General features: G+C 40.6%; 1 protein-coding gene across 1 annotated transcript in view; it reads right to left on the bottom strand.

Annotated features, from left to right (window-relative positions):
* SLC41A2 (solute carrier family 41 member 2) overlaps nucleotides 1-17,818 on the bottom strand; it is a 58,944-nt gene extending 41,126 nt beyond the window's left edge. The window contains exons 1-3 of the mRNA XM_055808316.1: nucleotides 16,714-17,818; nucleotides 8,213-8,954; nucleotides 5,444-5,551 (exon numbers count right to left, since the gene is read on the bottom strand). Of these exons, the coding sequence (XP_055664291.1) occupies nucleotides 5,444-5,551; nucleotides 8,213-8,767 (663 nt within the window). The 5' untranslated portion in view covers nucleotides 8,768-8,954; nucleotides 16,714-17,818. The remainder of the gene's footprint in view (nucleotides 1-5,443; nucleotides 5,552-8,212; nucleotides 8,955-16,713) is intronic.
* Nucleotides 17,819-17,882: the final 64 nt, after the last annotated feature.

Here is a 17,882-nt window from a genome sequence, read left to right as displayed (position 1 = left end):
TGATTTATAAAACAACATACTTCTCAAAACACAGGAAGTCTTAATGCCTATGTTTTTCATCTTTTGATAATTTCTTTCCAGTTGGTTTCACTTCAATTTCTTTTCCATTTTGTTCCATTTTGTGATAGATGTGACTTGCGAGGAACAATGTATTAAAAGAAATGCTAACTTAAAAACTTAGAAATATAATAAGACACTTTATCTCAATCTACACCTTAAACATTTTACAGTGTTCAAAGTACAGTCCAAACTCTGCAAATACATGCATTAAGTTTCAATATTACAGCAGTATTTAAGGAAGTGCAGATAATAATCTCCTTTGCATCCTGTTTAAATATACACACTAAATGAACGAAATGGCAGGCTATGGAGAGTTTTGCTCTTTTTCTCCTTTGAAGAAGGAGATACTTGTTAAAAAACAATCTTGCAAAATGCTCAATCCAGCCTAAAAATGAGCTGCTGCCAAATAGCATAGTTCGCTCCTCTACTATCAGCTACGCATTCATGTTTTCTTTCTTGAACCAGATCTACCAACTCCATGAGTGAGTTCATGGCAACACAAATTTGCTTGCTGGTTTCATGGAAATTTTTTTTCAGGGAGCAAATCTTCTACAAAATTATCTGATCCAGCACATGCAACTGTGTAACTGTGCACAAATGCTCTTAAAGAGTTTGGAAGGGAGAAAAAGAGCAGGGTCACTCTTTCAGCTGCAAATTTCCATAAAGTAAGATGAAGTTTATCGTGATACTGTGGAATAGGTGGACATAAATAAAAGGTTTGTAAAGTCATATTGTTAATGCCTAACTATGATAACACATAATCAAAACAAGAGGGATGAGTGGATGAATAGTGTTTTGGTGTTGGTTTTGGGAGGTTTTTTGCTTCCTCCTAAAAACCGAAAAAGAAATAGGGAGAAAAGGCAGCAGTATGAACCAAGACAATCAGAGACAATCATGACTCAAACTACAGAACAAAGCTGAAGAATATAAACCACACAATATAAATATTGTGTTTAAATGGGCAGTTGACCTAAGTACTCCTCACACAGATATGCTAGCACAGCAGTGGGCAGAGAAAAAAGCTCTTACATTAACACTAACACCAAACAGAAGTACAAGCTACGCCCTGAGGTAGATTAAAACCACAGTCTTGAGACCCATTTAATGAAATGACTGATTCTAAAGTGGATGGGAAATAGCGAGTGACCAGTAAGAAGCAGCTAAAGTAGGAATATGGGCAACAAGAATAATGAAGGTGAGCAGATGACACTTGAAAGCAGATGTGTTATGGATAACAAACTTTCTAACAAGACACTACTTTTTGGCTGACTACATAGTTACAATGAAGTAAAGATGATTAATTTATAGCCCCAAGAGCATGGACATGTCTACAAATTCAGGTGCAATTATAAGCTTACTGAGCAAGAAGGGTTTGAATTAGCTCCGATGCTGAACTCACGTTGCAAATTTCCTCCTCAAAAGGTATTTGCAGGGGCACAGTCTTGAATTTACTATAAAGATAGTATCTGAGGCAGAGCCACCTAATGCAAATTTAGGTCAGAGAAGACTAATCATACAACTGCCTCCACATAACTGTTTAGATATGCTCTGAATTAATATAATCCAATTTCACGTAGGATGAGGATGACAGGACCAAAGATTGGATGGCTAAAGAGAGTAGGGGTCAATGAAATTAATGTGAAGAATGCAGAGGTCAGAATAACCTCTTTCATAGAGGTCCAAGAGAACTGGCACATAAATTGCAGGTCTAGTGGTATGCTTTTTGACTAAACTCTCTAGTAAGCAATGATACAATATGACACAGCACCTGTTTTTAAAACCTGGCGGAAGCAGGGCAATCAAGGCAACTGTCATGGAGTTCAAATTCACACCTGGCAACTAAGCCCAAGCTGTCACCTGTAAGAACTTACATGTAACAGGTTCTCAAAGAGTTTTTTTTGTTTGGTTGGTTGGTTTTAACTAACAATTAGAAAAATTACAGCATTCTAGTTTATTTGTCTGTCCAACCAATTTGTGTATATTGTGTATCCAACCGAAGCCAGGTTGGATGGCACTTTGAGCAACCTAGTCTACTGGAAGATGTCCCTGCCCATGGCAGGGGGGTTGGAACTACATGATCTTTAAGGTCCCTTCCAACCCAACCCATTCTATGGTTTGCCTTTGCAGTAGCACTAGGGGGATGTTCCTGGCCTGCGCACATTGCAACTGGTGTTGAGCATGAAAAAGACACAGAAGAGAAAAGTGAAAGGTTCCTTGCAAGATAAAAACCTTTCTTTCCCCCTTGTTTTTTGACATATAAAACCTAAATATAATCTTGTTAGCATTATCTTGATAATGAATGATCTATACTGTTCTTATTTCGTACAGCACTGTTATCTTAAACCTCCACTGTTGTGCACATGCACTTATCTCAGGGGTCCTCAAACTTTTTAACCAGGGGGCCGGCGCGCAGATGCAGTGGCAGGCCGGCGGGGGGTGTGGGGGTGGGCAGGAGGGTTCTGTAAATACCCGTGGATGGATTGAGGACCCTGGGGGGCCATATCCAACCCACGGACCGTAGTTTGAGGACCCCTGACTTATACACACACACTCTACAACATGAGCTCTTCACCAGCTGGAACAAATCAGCACTACCACCAGCAAAGAGAGAATGTTTGCTGAACCATGACAAGCCTCTACCTTCTCCAGTGAACTTACAATGTCCAGTGAACTTACAACATGACTAAAGAAGTCCCAGAAAACATTTCAGTCACCTGTGTAACTTAGTCCAGGGTCTGTCATGTTTCTTAAAGAAAACAGGTCATACAAGGAAATTAGAAGCATTAGAGAACCAACAAAAAAAATAACAAGAAAAATGCCACAGGTCTGTCAGTGCAAAGCTGGGAAGTAGTTTCGTTCCAATAGTGCTGTGACTTCAGGCAATGCCAAAGAAATTGGAACTCCCACACACCATGAAGCACTGAAGAAACGTACACTTCACCAATCTGTTTTTAGCCAGTAAATTAACATTCATGGTAGAAGATGAACATGAACAGAGCTGGCTAACCTGATTTGGCCAAGACAGACATATGACAATTTCTGATACTGGGGTCAGAGGAAGCCTTCATGGCATGCTAGACTAAAAACCACTGAAGAATCAGCTCATTTATGCCTTGGTAAGACTTAATGACCATGGTAAGTAGCACTGGCAACACTCCTCAATCTAAACCCTCTCAGAATGGACTGTTCGAGTCTCAGTAGGAGCTTGGGCTTCAAATGGCCAAATAGGCTCTGAAAAATCACATTCAAGACATCTACAGATCATGTTATGACACAGTTACTGGGATACCTTTAAGAATGTCATTTTGGATTAAGGGGAGTTGCCTGAACATCATGATGCCAGCTTCAGTTAACCACTGAACATACCGCCAGTGTTGTGGGAAGTCCAGTATCCTTTATCTGCATGTTTGAGAGGGAGATCAGCTCCTTGACTTTTGGTAACAGTTCATGACAGTAAGAACCAAGGTCAGGGTTCCCAGTGCAGAAAAAGGGTCTGCATGACCCTTTTCCAAATGTCTCCCGATAGCTGCAAGATTCACAAATGAAATGGCATTGGTGAGGATGGGGAAATAAGCCATTGACTGGCCCAGAGAAGAAGTTCTGGAGTTGTGATCTGGTGAAGGTCATAATTTCGATTGAGATAAAGAATTAAAAATCCCATTAACTGAAGCAAAAGTAGTGGAGCTGATTCCGACCCTCTATTTTTTAAGCCTTCAGTAAGGCACTGGTAGATCTTGGACTTGGTGTATTTTCCGCTATGCAATATAAGCACTTCCAATTCTCAGGCCACAAACTGTACCAGTCAGGAACAAATTAAGCAACAGATCAACACCAAAAAAAAAAATTAAAGTAAAAGACAAAAGTATAAATTCCTGACATAAAGGCAGCAAGGCTTAAACACAAAATATTCTTAAGAAGCAGCAAGAACACTCAGAAAAGTAAGAGCATTAAAATCAAACAGAAACCAAGACTGAATAGCTTAAGGCTGCCATTGATAAAGATACAACAAACACATCAATTCTTACGTATGAAGGAATGGATATGGGGCAAAAGTAATTGATTTTTATAATGGACATGACACAAACAAACCTTCATAGGACTGCTAAGGCTATGTCCATCCCAGTATGCATTTAGGTAATAACTAAATATAATGTGTTAATTATTATTGTTGTCATTAATTTATTAATCACAGAAAACTGGGAGAGCACGTCAATAGAAATCATTGTAATATCATGCAAAAATTGAATGACATTGAGGATTACAGCAACAATTCAACAGCAGAAATGCAAGGTCATACACTTAGGACTAACATATTTCTGACAGAAGATGGGAGTGACAGCTGGAAATAACACAAAAGGAGAAACACAAGGACACAGTCGATCACAAAGTGACTGTGAGGTCTAAATCTGACACTGCTAGGCAGATGGGTACATATAAACCTACAAAGTTTCAAGAGCAAGTTTCAAGAGAAATAGGGAAGTGCTATTCCACAAAACCATAGTAAGGTCTCATCTGGAGTTATATACAACTTTAACCAAACATTTCCTAGAAAGATTCATTTGAGCAGGAAGAGGCCGAGAATGGGGGCCTTGCTGGAGAATGGAAAAATTATCATGTAAAGGAGAAACACTGTATTAGTCACTGTCTTACAGAGATACCCAGTTCAGCTACCATAAATAGTTTAGCCATGTTCTTAGAACATTCTGTTCACTATAGTATTCACACACATACAAAAAATACATGGTAAAGTAATCTGGCTTGCTGAGGCTGGAAAAAATGAAGGGATGAAGCATACCCTGAGACATAGAAAAGAACCATGACAAATATATAAGAAAGAAGACATAGAAAAAAAACAGTTATGCTATGCTACTGTGCTCACACACACAGAATAAGCAGACACACAAAAAAACACCACAACAAAAAAGGAATAAAATTTTTTAGCCAGAAAGCTACAAAAGAGTTTCTTACAGTTTGATCAAAAATGCTCTGGAATAGCAATGTTAGCAATACTTTATTTTGGTGCCACACAAGTGGTCTTTAGAAAAATGTGTTCAAAACCTACACTTCTTGTTAGCCTATTCAAACCCCCTCAAAGCCAAAGAGATCTGTCAACCTTACAGAAGACACATGCAAATCTCAAAAATCTATTTCATGTGTTCTGAATGATGACTCAGAAGAGACCGAAGTAGTAAAACTCTGATGTGTGGAGATTAGAAATGGGTCACCTTTTTAACTTTGCCAATTTAATAACTTATTTAAAGAGCCTCCAGAACAACCTAATTAAGCCATAAACATAAAATACTTGTGTTCCAAACAATTGTTTTCCTTTTGAAATAATTACAACATATATCTGAAGAGCAAAGGGAAAAAGAATGTTACTTACAGCAGTTGATAGCCGGGATGCCAAGGTCATTTCCAAATTTCCTTTGAGACCAAGAAGTGCAGGAACCAAAATAAAAACTTCAGTAACATTCTTGAACACATCCCAGTGCTATATAAAGGATACAATAGGAAACATTCAACTGAAAAATTCTCTTTACACTATCCACAAAGTATTAAAAAAGTTCTGTGACTTATAACTTAATCCTCTGAAAAAATATTTTTTTCAATCTTTTTATAGTAGACCTAAAAGTCTAAAGCCAGAACTGTTACCTATTTAGATGAAATAGATTTATGACTGCATATTACTACTTCAAAGATGAGAATACCAAAAGTAAGATACACAAAACCTGGCCTTAAAACAAACCTAGTTAAAAAAAGATGTCATTAATTTGAAGTTGTTTTTTTTTTCATGACTTCAAAATAACACCAGGTACTATGACTGCTCTTGAATTCTGCTCTTAACTTACAATAATATTTTCATCTTTTTCTTTTCAGCTGTGTAGAAGCCTCACATTAAAACAGCAAGGAATCAGCTGTCAAATGAACAAAGCCTGTAAGTGGAAAACCTTATCTTTATTCTTTTACTTCTAAATGTGAAATTTAGAAGAGTAGTTTTCCAAAACCCAGATTTCATAAAGCAAATTCTCCCTTAATTTTTCATGCACTGAGTTCTCAGGACTGAAATGCTGTGCTACTTTGTATGCCTGTCAATCCACACATTTAATTTGTGATCATTTATCAACTTTACTAAACTAGCAAAGTGGTAAATTGCCTTTGTATTCAGGGATTTGCAAACATTTAAATTATTATTTTAACTGAAATAAAAGAATCCAATTCTCAAATGTAAACAAGATCTAAGAATTACCTATATGTGAAGTTGCACATGTATTTAGTACTGGGAAAGAACCACCATGAAATGGTTTATAAAAAACAAGCTTAGAATGCCTTGTTGTCTTCAAATTTTCATTTTCAAAACATGTTCTGTCATATTTCAAGATCCTGCTTTACTGACATCACAATTTAATGCTTAGTTTAAAGTGAAAAAAGGTAGTAATGACAACAGCTATTTTAGCCTTTGTGTCACGTCTCTTCTCATTCACGGTGAGCTGGATGGAAAGCCAATAAAGATTAGAAGTAATATAGGAGGAAGAATTAAGATATCTCTCAGTCCAGCTCAAAAACCAGCCATACAAACACACTCCCTTAAAGGAAGGAAGACAAGGTGAAACATTTGGTTGGAAGCCAGTAGTGGCAATAGGCACAACTGCATCTTTTGGCTGATTGTTATGCTGTGTCATGCAGTAAATTGCAACAGGGTGTAAATAAGACATCTGTAAGAAGAACAGATTGGCAAGATGTAAATGAACGACTGGTGCAAAACAGTGCAAGGAAGCAGTGAAGTCTGCATGTCAATCTTTATTTTCAATTTCCTTGCTGTATAAAAAAAAGTGTCTTTTCATTGCAATTGATTGAAGTCCAAGCTTCCTTTACTCTCTCAAAATTTTGAGTGACAAAGAGCCACCTCTTTCTTACCCCTCTTTAAATTAACTTTGTAAACTCTTTAAGTGTAGCTAAAGAAAACCCTAAAGCTGAATGAAACAAAACAAAAGAACAGATTAATTTGCCTACTGTGTTTCAGTTTATTGTGGTTATTTCATATTTTTTAATAATTTTTTGTGAATCTACTCATACAGGAAGAGATAATCCATGAGGTTTGTACTTATAGGAAATTTCTGGTTTTAAAAAAACTTATTAGGTAGGAAATAAAAGTAAATACAGCCTTCAAAATGCAAAGAGAAGGCAAGAAAATAAGCTAGTCAAATAAACCCTTCTTAACTGTTACTGTCTCCTGAATTTTTTTCAAATATCATTGCAGAAAGAATTATTTCATAGGCAACTGTTACTTTTAACTCCACTGAAATGCTTCTGACATCTACAACTATGTTAAACTAGAAACCAGTCCTAAAAAGCTTCTGTATCAGTAGTGTCTTAGTGATATAATACTCCAAAACAGGTTTTTAAAATATTATTAAACTTGAGAGAAAGTTCTGTTTTATCCTAGTCCTGAATAACTACTATCAGTTAAATATGCTACCACAAACCAAGATAATCTGGTTTCTCTGGACCTACTACAACTATATTTCAAGGTGGATTTGACTGCAGCCCCGTTCACACCGCCAGTGTTTGTAATTCCCAGTGTTCAGTGTACCTAATGTTATATTGAAAAGACACACACCCCTGAATATTCAAAACAGCTCTAAATCACTTCATATGAATTTCATATAACATACAAATGTATTGCACATCGTCATATACCATATGCATTATCACGGACCAAATTTACACAGCACTTCAGAAATTGTATAAGACTTGAAGCACACAAGGAGATAAGGCAATACATTCCTCTGATCTTTTTAAACTCCTATGTATTGCGGCATCACAGTTAATTACAACTCCCACTTGACTATGTATACTTTTACTAGTGTCAACAGAATTTTGAACTATCAATTATATTTCTATCCTTACTTACAGCAGAAGGTAACAGTTCTACTCACCAGCTCACTGTGGCTAAGGAACAACTCTTACCAAGGCTTGAATGACTCCAAATTAAACATTGGAACTGTTTAAGATGAGATTTGGGCAGAAGATGTTCATAGTAGCAGAACTGTACACAGACCTAATTATTTGTAAACATCTACGATATCATACATTAGTTATAAACCTCATAGACTACCTGTTAAAAAAAACACCTTCCAAAGCAAATACCAACCTGTACAATATCCAAAACCATGCCAGCAGAAACAGTTCCAAATCCTGCTAGCAAAAAAGGTACAAGTATCTGTAATGCCATAATACTGCTAGATTCTTTGGGTTGTTTTCTACTTCCTTCCACAATGATATCATCATTACTGTCACTAGACAGGTTATCTTCCTGCAACATGGCATCTGTTTCTGAAGTGTCCATTCCATCACAGTAATTATAGCTAGTAAAATCATCATATTTAGGGCTACAGCTAGATGGGCTGTGTCCATTACTACCATGAAAACTTGGTTCTGAGAAGTGATGGTACTCTGTGTGTTGTTCAGACCTAACATTAAAATTGTGTCCTGCTGGTTGTAATCCATCTTGCCAGACACCATTCACTTTTTTGTGTCTTTCATCCTGGTTTATTTGGTAAACAACAGGAACCATACTCAAAAGCAGTCTCAAAAATTTATCAGACTGAATTGTATTAAGATTTATGGTCCAGTTCACAAAACCTTCTCTGTCATGAACTTTGTTATTTGTTTTGGAGATGGTAGATCTGCCTTTACAGTTAGTCATAGTGCTACAGAAGTACAAGTTGAAAAGCACTTCGTTCTTCAGATGTCAGTGAAGAAATCTTGTAGATGAGTCATCAAGTGCCACATGATGCTTTTAAAAGAGATAAACCAAAATGATCCTTTTTTGCATGCAAAAATGTTTTTTCATTGATCTCAGATCTTCAACGAATCCATAAGCAAGGCTGGATCTGCAAAAAAGTATATATTCAAGCTTTAAAATACTTTAACTCTGCAGAAAACAAAAGACACCAGTTTAAGTTTCAGACCACCCAGTATCTTTCCAAAGCAAATATTTGTAGAAATGCCAATCTTCTCCAATATTTAATTGCATGAGTTGAAAGAAATTAGAAGGTAAAAAGGGAAACTTGGCGGGTAAGGAAGTTTCACATACCGATATACTTTCTAACAAAGAAAGAGACAGCAACGTAGATTGTAAGTGAATCGGTGAGGACCTAGCTTTTGCCTTCTCAAAGCCCAGGAAGTGAAAGTCTTCAGGCAGATACTGTGGGTAGCTCTAGGCTTCCATCAGCCCTGAAGGCAGTCAGTCCTCAGAGAAAAATACTTCTGCAAGGTGCAAGGATATGGACAAATGGAACCCACATGATGCACTTTGGGGCCACTCTTTTTTCCTCCCACTCTACAGTAATGGCAAGGAGCCCAGAAAAATTAAGGAAAAAAAACCCCAAGTTTCAAAATGCTATCAGAGGTGGTAAACCCAAAGCAATATTCTGGGTGGCAAAGGTCTCATGTGTTGACAGTTCCTGCCTTCCATCCCCATAAAAACATGGCAAACCAATATTGATATGTACAATTCAAAAGCATGTTAATTTAAAATGGTAACGACTGATGTCCCTCTGCAGGAAACATACAAATTGTGTTAAAAATAAAAAGCTACTATATACATAATAAAAACGGACATTTTTTCATAAAATACTCCAATATCAAGGAAAGACAGTAATGAAATTCAGACCAATTAGTTTAAAATAGCTCACATTAGTCTAATGTAAAAATAAACCTACATTAATGTATTCATAAATGTGGCATATTAAAATGTAATTAGAAAAAAGGGTAGGAGTTAGGATAATTAAAATAAAGTTATTAAAAATCTTATTTTAATTTAATTTTGCATGAGGAGTAGGTTGCAGATATTTCCTGAAAGATTGGTTATTCCGATGTCTAGTGACCACTAAAATATAACTATTTGACACTAGATGCAGTCGGTTTGGTTTGCTTTCTGCAAATCATGCAAATATAATCTTTTTTATCTTTTATGTTAAATGTGATTTAATGAGCATTTGTTTCTGCTTCAAAATTTCTATCATGGTAGAAAATTAAGCAGTGATACAGTGGCAGCCTCCAGTCATTTGACATTTCCTCCATCAGAAGCCACTTTACCTTCTTCTTCAGTTTTCATGTTGTAATAATAGTTATGGTAATTTACTAAAAGAATAGTCTTAATATGACTTGAAGCTTTGCTGACTTTGGTATTTATTGCTAGACTCCATGAATACAAGTAAATGATTGGCATAAACAAAGAAACAAAGGTCAGGCAGACTACACCAGCATGATGTGGGATAACACAGTTCCACAAGCTCAGGACACTATATCTATGCAGAATTGTGAAAACGTATTTTTACGGACTGCAGGAAATAAAAATAGTTTAGGGCTGGAGGATTTTTAATCTATGTTTTCTAAGAAAATAGAGCTCCTAAGATCATATCATTTATAGTATGAACCCTATACTTTCCCTCCCTCCGCTTCAATGTTTTTAAGTCATCCAGTATTTCTGGAACAATTTCAGATAGATTTGGCAGAGAGTAGAGAAGTCAAAGCTTTGAGTAACTAACAGCCTTGTAAGATATCCAAATCTGTGCCCTTGCTGTAAAGGCATCCTCAAACATTAGTTAGCACAATTCACTCATACACAGCCACAGCAAGTCAACTTCAAAAGTCCTGCTGCTCACAGGATTACTTGGTTTGGGTTTCTTTGAGTGAAGAGATGACTCAGATGCAACACTAAGATTATTCCTCTACCAATTGCTTTAACCAAGGGAGCTCTGACCAAGAAACAAATGTTTTTAAAATGCCAATGGAGTTCATTGCTTGATTTAGAAAGAAGTCAAGCTTCTTTGGGGAAAAAAAAAAAAGCGATCTTTCTTCCACAAGACCAAGAGAGTAATTTAAGTAACCAGGATTCCTGCAATATCTTTTGTCGCTCTGTAGCAGATTGTGCTGTGCTGAACCTTTTAGAGTAAGCGCAGTAAAAACTCCTAGGCCTCAGTCCTGTTTTCCACACACTTTAATTAGGAATAACAAAACAACTTTTGCTGCTGTTCCAGAGGAGCTCTAACCACAGGCCAAAATGGTTCTCTGTTAAGTGCTACAGAAAGGCAGAACAAGAAGAGGCAATTTTGTTTCTTCCTGGCCCAAAGCGGCATTATCCATAAAAAAAAAGAAGAAATGGTGTCCAAAAAAAGACAAGCAGAAGCAGAAGTAACATTAAACTATCAACCTAACTATGACTAGCTTCTATGACATCAACAAAGAATAGAAGTATTAAGAGGAATACAAGAGAAGAGAAGTTCATGGCAGTTGAGGAAAATTAAAATTTCAGGAAGGGTATAGCCTAGGGTGCTGAAGGTTGCCAACTGATCTATGATGATGGGAAGCGACACGCTACTTTGGAAGCTTGCAGAAAAGCTTTGGACCACTTCAGCTGGCTGAGTTTCAGTTGCCCACAAGAAACATTTAGATTAGTGAAACTTTATGTCAGAACTCAAATATGGGATGTAGAATTAAGATCCAAAAGTGTCCATGAGAGACAGACCCATAGCATCCTCATTGGGTTTGGGGTTATTTTTGGGGGGTAAGGGGGTATCTTTTTTGAGGCGAGGGGAGGAGTAACATATGAAGGATTTTATTTCACTTGTGGAGGAATACATTAAGAAAATTTCCCAGTAGCTTTAACAAGGCAGAGTCTGGCTCTCATTGTGGTTTCTCCAATATGTCCTCCAGTCACATCACCGGAGTGCTAGACCAGTGACTCACAGAAATTATTAATTGGTCTGGAACTCTGGCCAAAAATACTTTGGTTAATTATCTGTATCTTTCTAACATACGGATTTTTCTCCTTTCAAGTTTTTACTATCTTTTTTTTTTTTTTTTTAAGAAATCTTTTGGAAAGATTGTGGTTTCATTTAGTATGAGAAAGTGTTAACAAATAGAAATGGCACTTAAGAGGAAAAAAAAAAACAAAACAGAAAAATAATTCAATCAACTAGCAAGTTAGAAAGGGAGGAAGCGGCTGGTATGGACAGCTAACAATTGAAGTAGTACAAAGAAGTTTGGTTGATAGTCATTTATGTTTTTCCTACCGAAAGACTTGGACTGACAAAAAGTGAGCTAATGATAAATGCTGAAAAAATGAGAATTTAAGACAAACTGAAAAATATACGATATAGTGAAAAGTAATTACTTCTTCAGAGCATACAGACAGGACATAACTACGAATGTAACTATTCCTTTCTGAAAACCTGTTCCAACAAAGATAATTTTCCAAATGTCATCTGATGCAATAGTTTTATCCTAAGTTAGAGAATGCTAATAAACTTCTAGGCAGGTTTTTTTGTGCCTACAAAATGCAACAAACCATCTAAGAAACAGTATAACCTTAGGGACAAGAACTCAGCTTTATCATTGACAAGAACAATGCTAATGTTATTGTTGTCGAGAAAAGACATGGCCAGGTAAAGACGCAAGCTCTACTTCAATAACTCATATGAAGAAAAGGAGGTAAAGATCTTCAAAAATCCCATCCCTGGTTTCTGTAGGAAGAGGTGATAAGTGAATCTGATTTCTTGCCATATAACCAGGAGGTTACAGAGGAAGGTGAAGTACTAAAAAAAGGAAATGAGAGAAACACAGATCCTTTGAGAAGCCAGGAAACAGCCTCAAATTTCTCATACCTGGCACACTATACGTGAAATGCAAGGACACCTTGTCTTTGTCTCTACAAGCAGAATAACAAGCTATATCCAGACTATGAATACAATAATTTCCATTTCTTTATTGTTTCCCAAGTGCCTACTTTTAACAGTTTCTTCTTTTTCTTCATACATTTTATACCACGTAACAACTACTGTATATTATTCAGCTCTCTGACAGCCCTGCAAGCATACACAAATGTAAACAAACATAAACAAATAGTTCTGCAAACATAAACAAACAGGAAATACAGCCATACCCTGCTGTTTGTGTTCCTGAAAAGTGAGACACTTAGCAATCCAACAGATAACAAACCAATTTTACCTATAAGAGTTAACAAAATTAATGCATACAGCATTTTAAAAAATACATACAGAGACAGTTCATATGATGTGGAAAATGGACAGGCAGAAGCAGATGGTGTGGAAAATAGGGCCATGAGCTGGAAGAGATGCTGACTTTTGGAAACTGATAGCTGCTTTAGAAAAATCTCAGATACTTCAGCTGTGAAACTGAACACCTGATCATTATCACATTTTTCCATCCTTCACCTTTGATTTGCTTGATTGGTCTTGATTCACCTGAGAAAGATGACGATGAGAAGGCAGCAAGAACACTCTTCATCATTACCCAAATGAATTGCCAACACTGCTTCAGACATACCCATGAATTAGTTCTCAACAGCATGGAAAAGAGATGTTTCTTCTATGCTTTCCCAGGGTTTAAAGAACATCTAGCACAAGCAGGATTAAGAGACTGCATTCTACAGCTAAATTTGATCATATAGTGATTAGACTGCTGATAACTTATTTAAAGCATGAAAACAATTAGTAATTAAATCACTGTGCTTTCTTAAGAACCTTCAAAAAAAGGAGGAAGGAGGAAGAATGGTAAATCATCAAGTATGAAACTTCTGTAGAGTCGACATTATGACAGGCTAAAACAAATATTTACCGAAGTCTAGGTCTGGGAAAATCAATTTTCTGACTTCTTTCAGAGTTTGGCTAAAAAACCCAAAAGATAACACCTATCTAAGTAATACTGAGAGCTTTCACAGAATCCAAAGCTAATCACACCACAGTCAAAAAACATTTTCCTAAAAACTTCAAATATTTTTGTACAGGTAATATTCAAAGCAATAATAATCTCTGTGTTGCACTTCTAGGTGGTCTGCAATAGAATACTATAGCTTAAACGTGTCTGTCTGAGAAACCTCTCTCGGTACAACAACAAGCCTTGGAAAGGGATTCAGGAAAGTAATCTGAAACATTAATGAAATACTGAGCTTTAATATTTTGCCATAATAAGCAAAGATGAAGCTGGATTCTTTTCTGGCTTCAAAGACTCTTTTTCTGTCTGCAAAGAAGAAGCCAGACTCTTTTCAGTGAAAGGATGACAGGTAGCATGCACAAACTGAAACACAGGAAATTCGATTTAAATGTAAGAAAAAGCTTTTTGCTTTTTTTCTTTTTTACAATGAAGGTGGTTGAACTCTGGTCCAGAGGTTTCCTGGTTATGGAGGCACCATCCTTGGCAATATCTGAAACCTAGCTGAGACATGGCCCTAAGCAGCCTGCTCTACTTGACCCTACACTGAGCAGAGGTGGCTGAGGAGAAAATTTCCTGAGAACCCTTCTGACCTCAATAATTCTGAGATTCTGTGAAGTTTGAAATGTGAGGTTTTGGGGGCTGTCTTTAAGTTCAGACTTACAGAGGTGATACAGGCATCTGCGTGGCCTCTTCTCTGCTGTTGTGTCCTATGTACATGCAAGTTCCTGGTATTACACTGAGATCCTTATCACAGCTGTGGCTAATTGTTTACATTGCTGTAGTGGAGCTATGAGTAGAAAGTGAAAGCTACATCATACCACCTCAGCATCATAGAGAGTAAACAAACAGACTACATTATCATGAACTGTTTTGTAGAATCTAGAACCCAAGGTGGTATGCTGGGCTAAGATTATTTACAGCAGGTACTTAATGTTGAGTATTAAAGACTGAAAAACATGCTGAAGATCAACAAATGTTGTGTGCAAAGCAGATGTATGGGCATTACATACCATTTCTTAAATATTATGCAGTAAACTGAGTAACATGGTGTTTATTGTATGGCAGTTTTAGGTTAAATCAATATCAAAAGAAACAAAAGAGAGAAAAAAAGAAATAAAAAAAGAAGGGGAAAAAATATATTGAAGAATCTCCAGATGCCTTCTTGAATATAAGACACTGAAAGAGCGGCCAGCCTCAGGCTCAGTTTTCAGACTGCTGCATTCCACTTCCTGAACATGGCAACTTTCAGATTTGGCCCCAAGGAACAGAAAAGCAGCTGTGGGGAAAAAAAGATTTGGTTTGCCTCTGCACTTTTAAGGCAACTCAATTAGAAGAGACCAAAGCGGAGCCAGAAACAAGGTAGCAAGGCTGTGAAATGTGGTCAGGTTCTAAGATCATCCAAACAGAATACCAACAGGAAACATACCAGGCAAATCACACCCAGCCCATGGTGAAGTGTGAAATAGGGGAGATCGTGCAGTCCTCTAGATTAAGTAATCAAGAGGGATTTAACCAGGATGAGTCCAAACTGTACTATTGGGGAACCTGATTACAGGTTTCTACTGTCATCACCAAGGAGGGATGAATTGCTTATTAACTCAGGCACTAGGATACAGACTTCACATTGTTTTCTGTGGATAATACCCTAAGGTATTTGAAAAGAAAATGATACACTGTTATTTGTCCTTCTAAAGTGTCTACCAGTCTACTGTAGTGTTTATGGTTCCAGTTTCACAATCTCTTTAAGGCAGTATATGTAGGGAATGCTGCCAGAACAGGTCTTCCCATGTGCTCCCATTTTTTTTACTGAAACTGAACCGGTAAAGTGAGGATAACTTAGGATGTCTACTAAAGGCTGCTAGGACTCTACCTAGAAAAGATAAATAAGCAGACATTTTTTCCTGTATTTAGGGTTTGTTCCTGACACTAAGGCTAAAAAATTCTTTCATTTTGTATGTCCTATTTATCAGAGCCTGGCTAACGTAGTGCAGTCTATAATCTCCGATCAAATACGAGTGACGACATACACGGGCATCCTGGGCAGCGGGGCAGGCTGGGGGAAAGGAGAGGATAATATTCACTGAAATTAAAGGAAGAAGCACAGTTACAAATGAACTTAATTGAGAGTTAATGATGGAATAGAAACTAGAGTAAATCGCTCCTATGTTTTGGCAGAAAAGTACAGAAAGAGCATCAACATACCATTATGTGTTAATTACAACGCTTGTAAATAAAAAAAAGGGTGATGGTCGAAGCCCGCAGGTGTGCTGTGTGGGTACGGGTTCCATGCCCGTCTGCCAGCTGTGCCAGCGGTGGCACATCGGGCGGCTGGGCACAGGTGGGCACACGTGCCAGCACATCGGGGCGCGGGGAGCGCCAGGGAACAAGGCCCCCGGCAGCGCTGGCGGCCCTGGCGCCCGCGGAGGGTCCCAGGCCGAGGCTCACGCCCGGGCTGCCCGGGGAGCGCGTCCTGCGCGCACGGTGGAACGAGCCGCAGGGTTTGAGGCGCGCAGGGCACCGGCGGCCCCGGCCCCCCGGCAGCCGCGGCCGGGCGCCGGACAGCGGGCGGGCAGCGGAGCCTGCCGGGGCGAGGGGTACGGGTGCAGGGGGCGCGGAGGGGCTGCGGGGCGGGCGGCCGCCTCAGGGCCCGCCGTCCGGGAGGCGGGAGGGGCGAGCCTCGCCCCGCGCGGCAGGAGGACGGGGGGTCCCTGCGCACCCCCGGCGCGGCGGGCGGGGCAGGCGCATCGCCCCAGGGGCCGCAGCGCCTCCAGGGCCGCTCGCCAGGAAACTTTCCCGCCCGCGGCCCCCGCCGCCTGCCTCGCCCCGGGATGGCAGGTCGCCCGCCCGCCCCGGACCCTCTCCCCTCGCCGGCGCCCCCCCCCGCCGCCCCCTCGGGCAGCGCCTTCTCCTCACCTGGGCGAGGGCGATGCCGGCAGCGGCCCGGGATCCCGCTCCATCGCTGCGGCGGGGAGGCGGCGGGCAGGGAGGGACCGGACCAGCCCGGCGGCGGTGACAGCTCCGGAGCTAGGTGAGCGGCGCCGCCGCCACTGAGCAGGCGCGGAAGCGGCGGGAGGGCGGGCGGCCCCCGCGATGATGTGGCCCGTGATGCGCAGCAGCCGCCGCCGCCACCGGCCGCTCTGAGCCGGCGGCGGGCGGGGGAGGGGCCGAGCGGCGGGGGTCGCGGGCCGCCGCCAGCCGTAGCGCCGCGCCGCTGAGGGGAGAAGACGGGACGGGGCTGCGGCGGGTGGAGCCGGGGCCGGGGCTCGGGCTCGCAGCCCGGCCCGACGCCCCCGGGCGAGCTCCGGCTGCCTGCGCCGAGGGGCTTCCCCAGCCCGCTGCGCCTTCTGGCTTCCCCCGGGCAGCCCGGTGCTCGGTGGCGGCACGGGGCGAAGCGGCGCCCCCGCTTCACTCCCTCCGCCGGGGCCCGGCCGATGCTTCGCAGCCCGGGGGAAGCAGAGGCCGGGAGCGGAGCGGTCGCAGGGCCGGAGCCCTGGCGCCGGAGCCCGGGCTTCCACTCGCCGAAGCTCTCTCGGCAGCAGCGTAGCGCGGGAGTCGCCGTTTGGTGTCGACTCCAGAATGTCAGCTACTGGAACATTTTCGTGCTTTCCTGCCACCTGGGTAATAATGGCTTCCTTGGGAATGCAATTGTTTAAACGTTTGGGCCAGTTGGAATAGTCTGGTTGCCCAGCGGGCCCGGCTGCCCTGCCGGCAGCGTTCAGTGTGAGCCTGCGAGCGGCTCCCTTGGCATCACTGCCTGCCCTGAGTGAAGCGCGGAGCCGAGGCCTGCTGGGCCCTCTCAGTCAGTCCTCGAAGCTCTTGCTTTGAGACACACTTTATATTAATACCTGAAAATAGCCCAGCCAGCTACATTTGTGCATTCATTATCATTACTAGCATTTTTCCTTGATTGTTGCTCAACACTTCGCAGTCATGAGGATGCCTCAAGTGGAAGGTGGAAGCGAAGAAAGAGGAAGAAGAAAAAAGAACCGGGATTTAATGACAGTGACAGCAGCCAGGTCTACAGCATCTCTTTTCCTTTCCATTGACAGAACAAAAGACGGCATGTGCAAGTCACCAAGTGT

This window comes from Falco peregrinus, chromosome 6, assembly GCF_023634155.1.
Source record: "Falco peregrinus isolate bFalPer1 chromosome 6, bFalPer1.pri, whole genome shotgun sequence".
In the NCBI taxonomy this organism is placed as follows: domain Eukaryota; kingdom Metazoa; phylum Chordata; class Aves; order Falconiformes; family Falconidae; genus Falco; species Falco peregrinus.
This window is presented reverse-complemented; position numbering and strand designations above follow the sequence as displayed.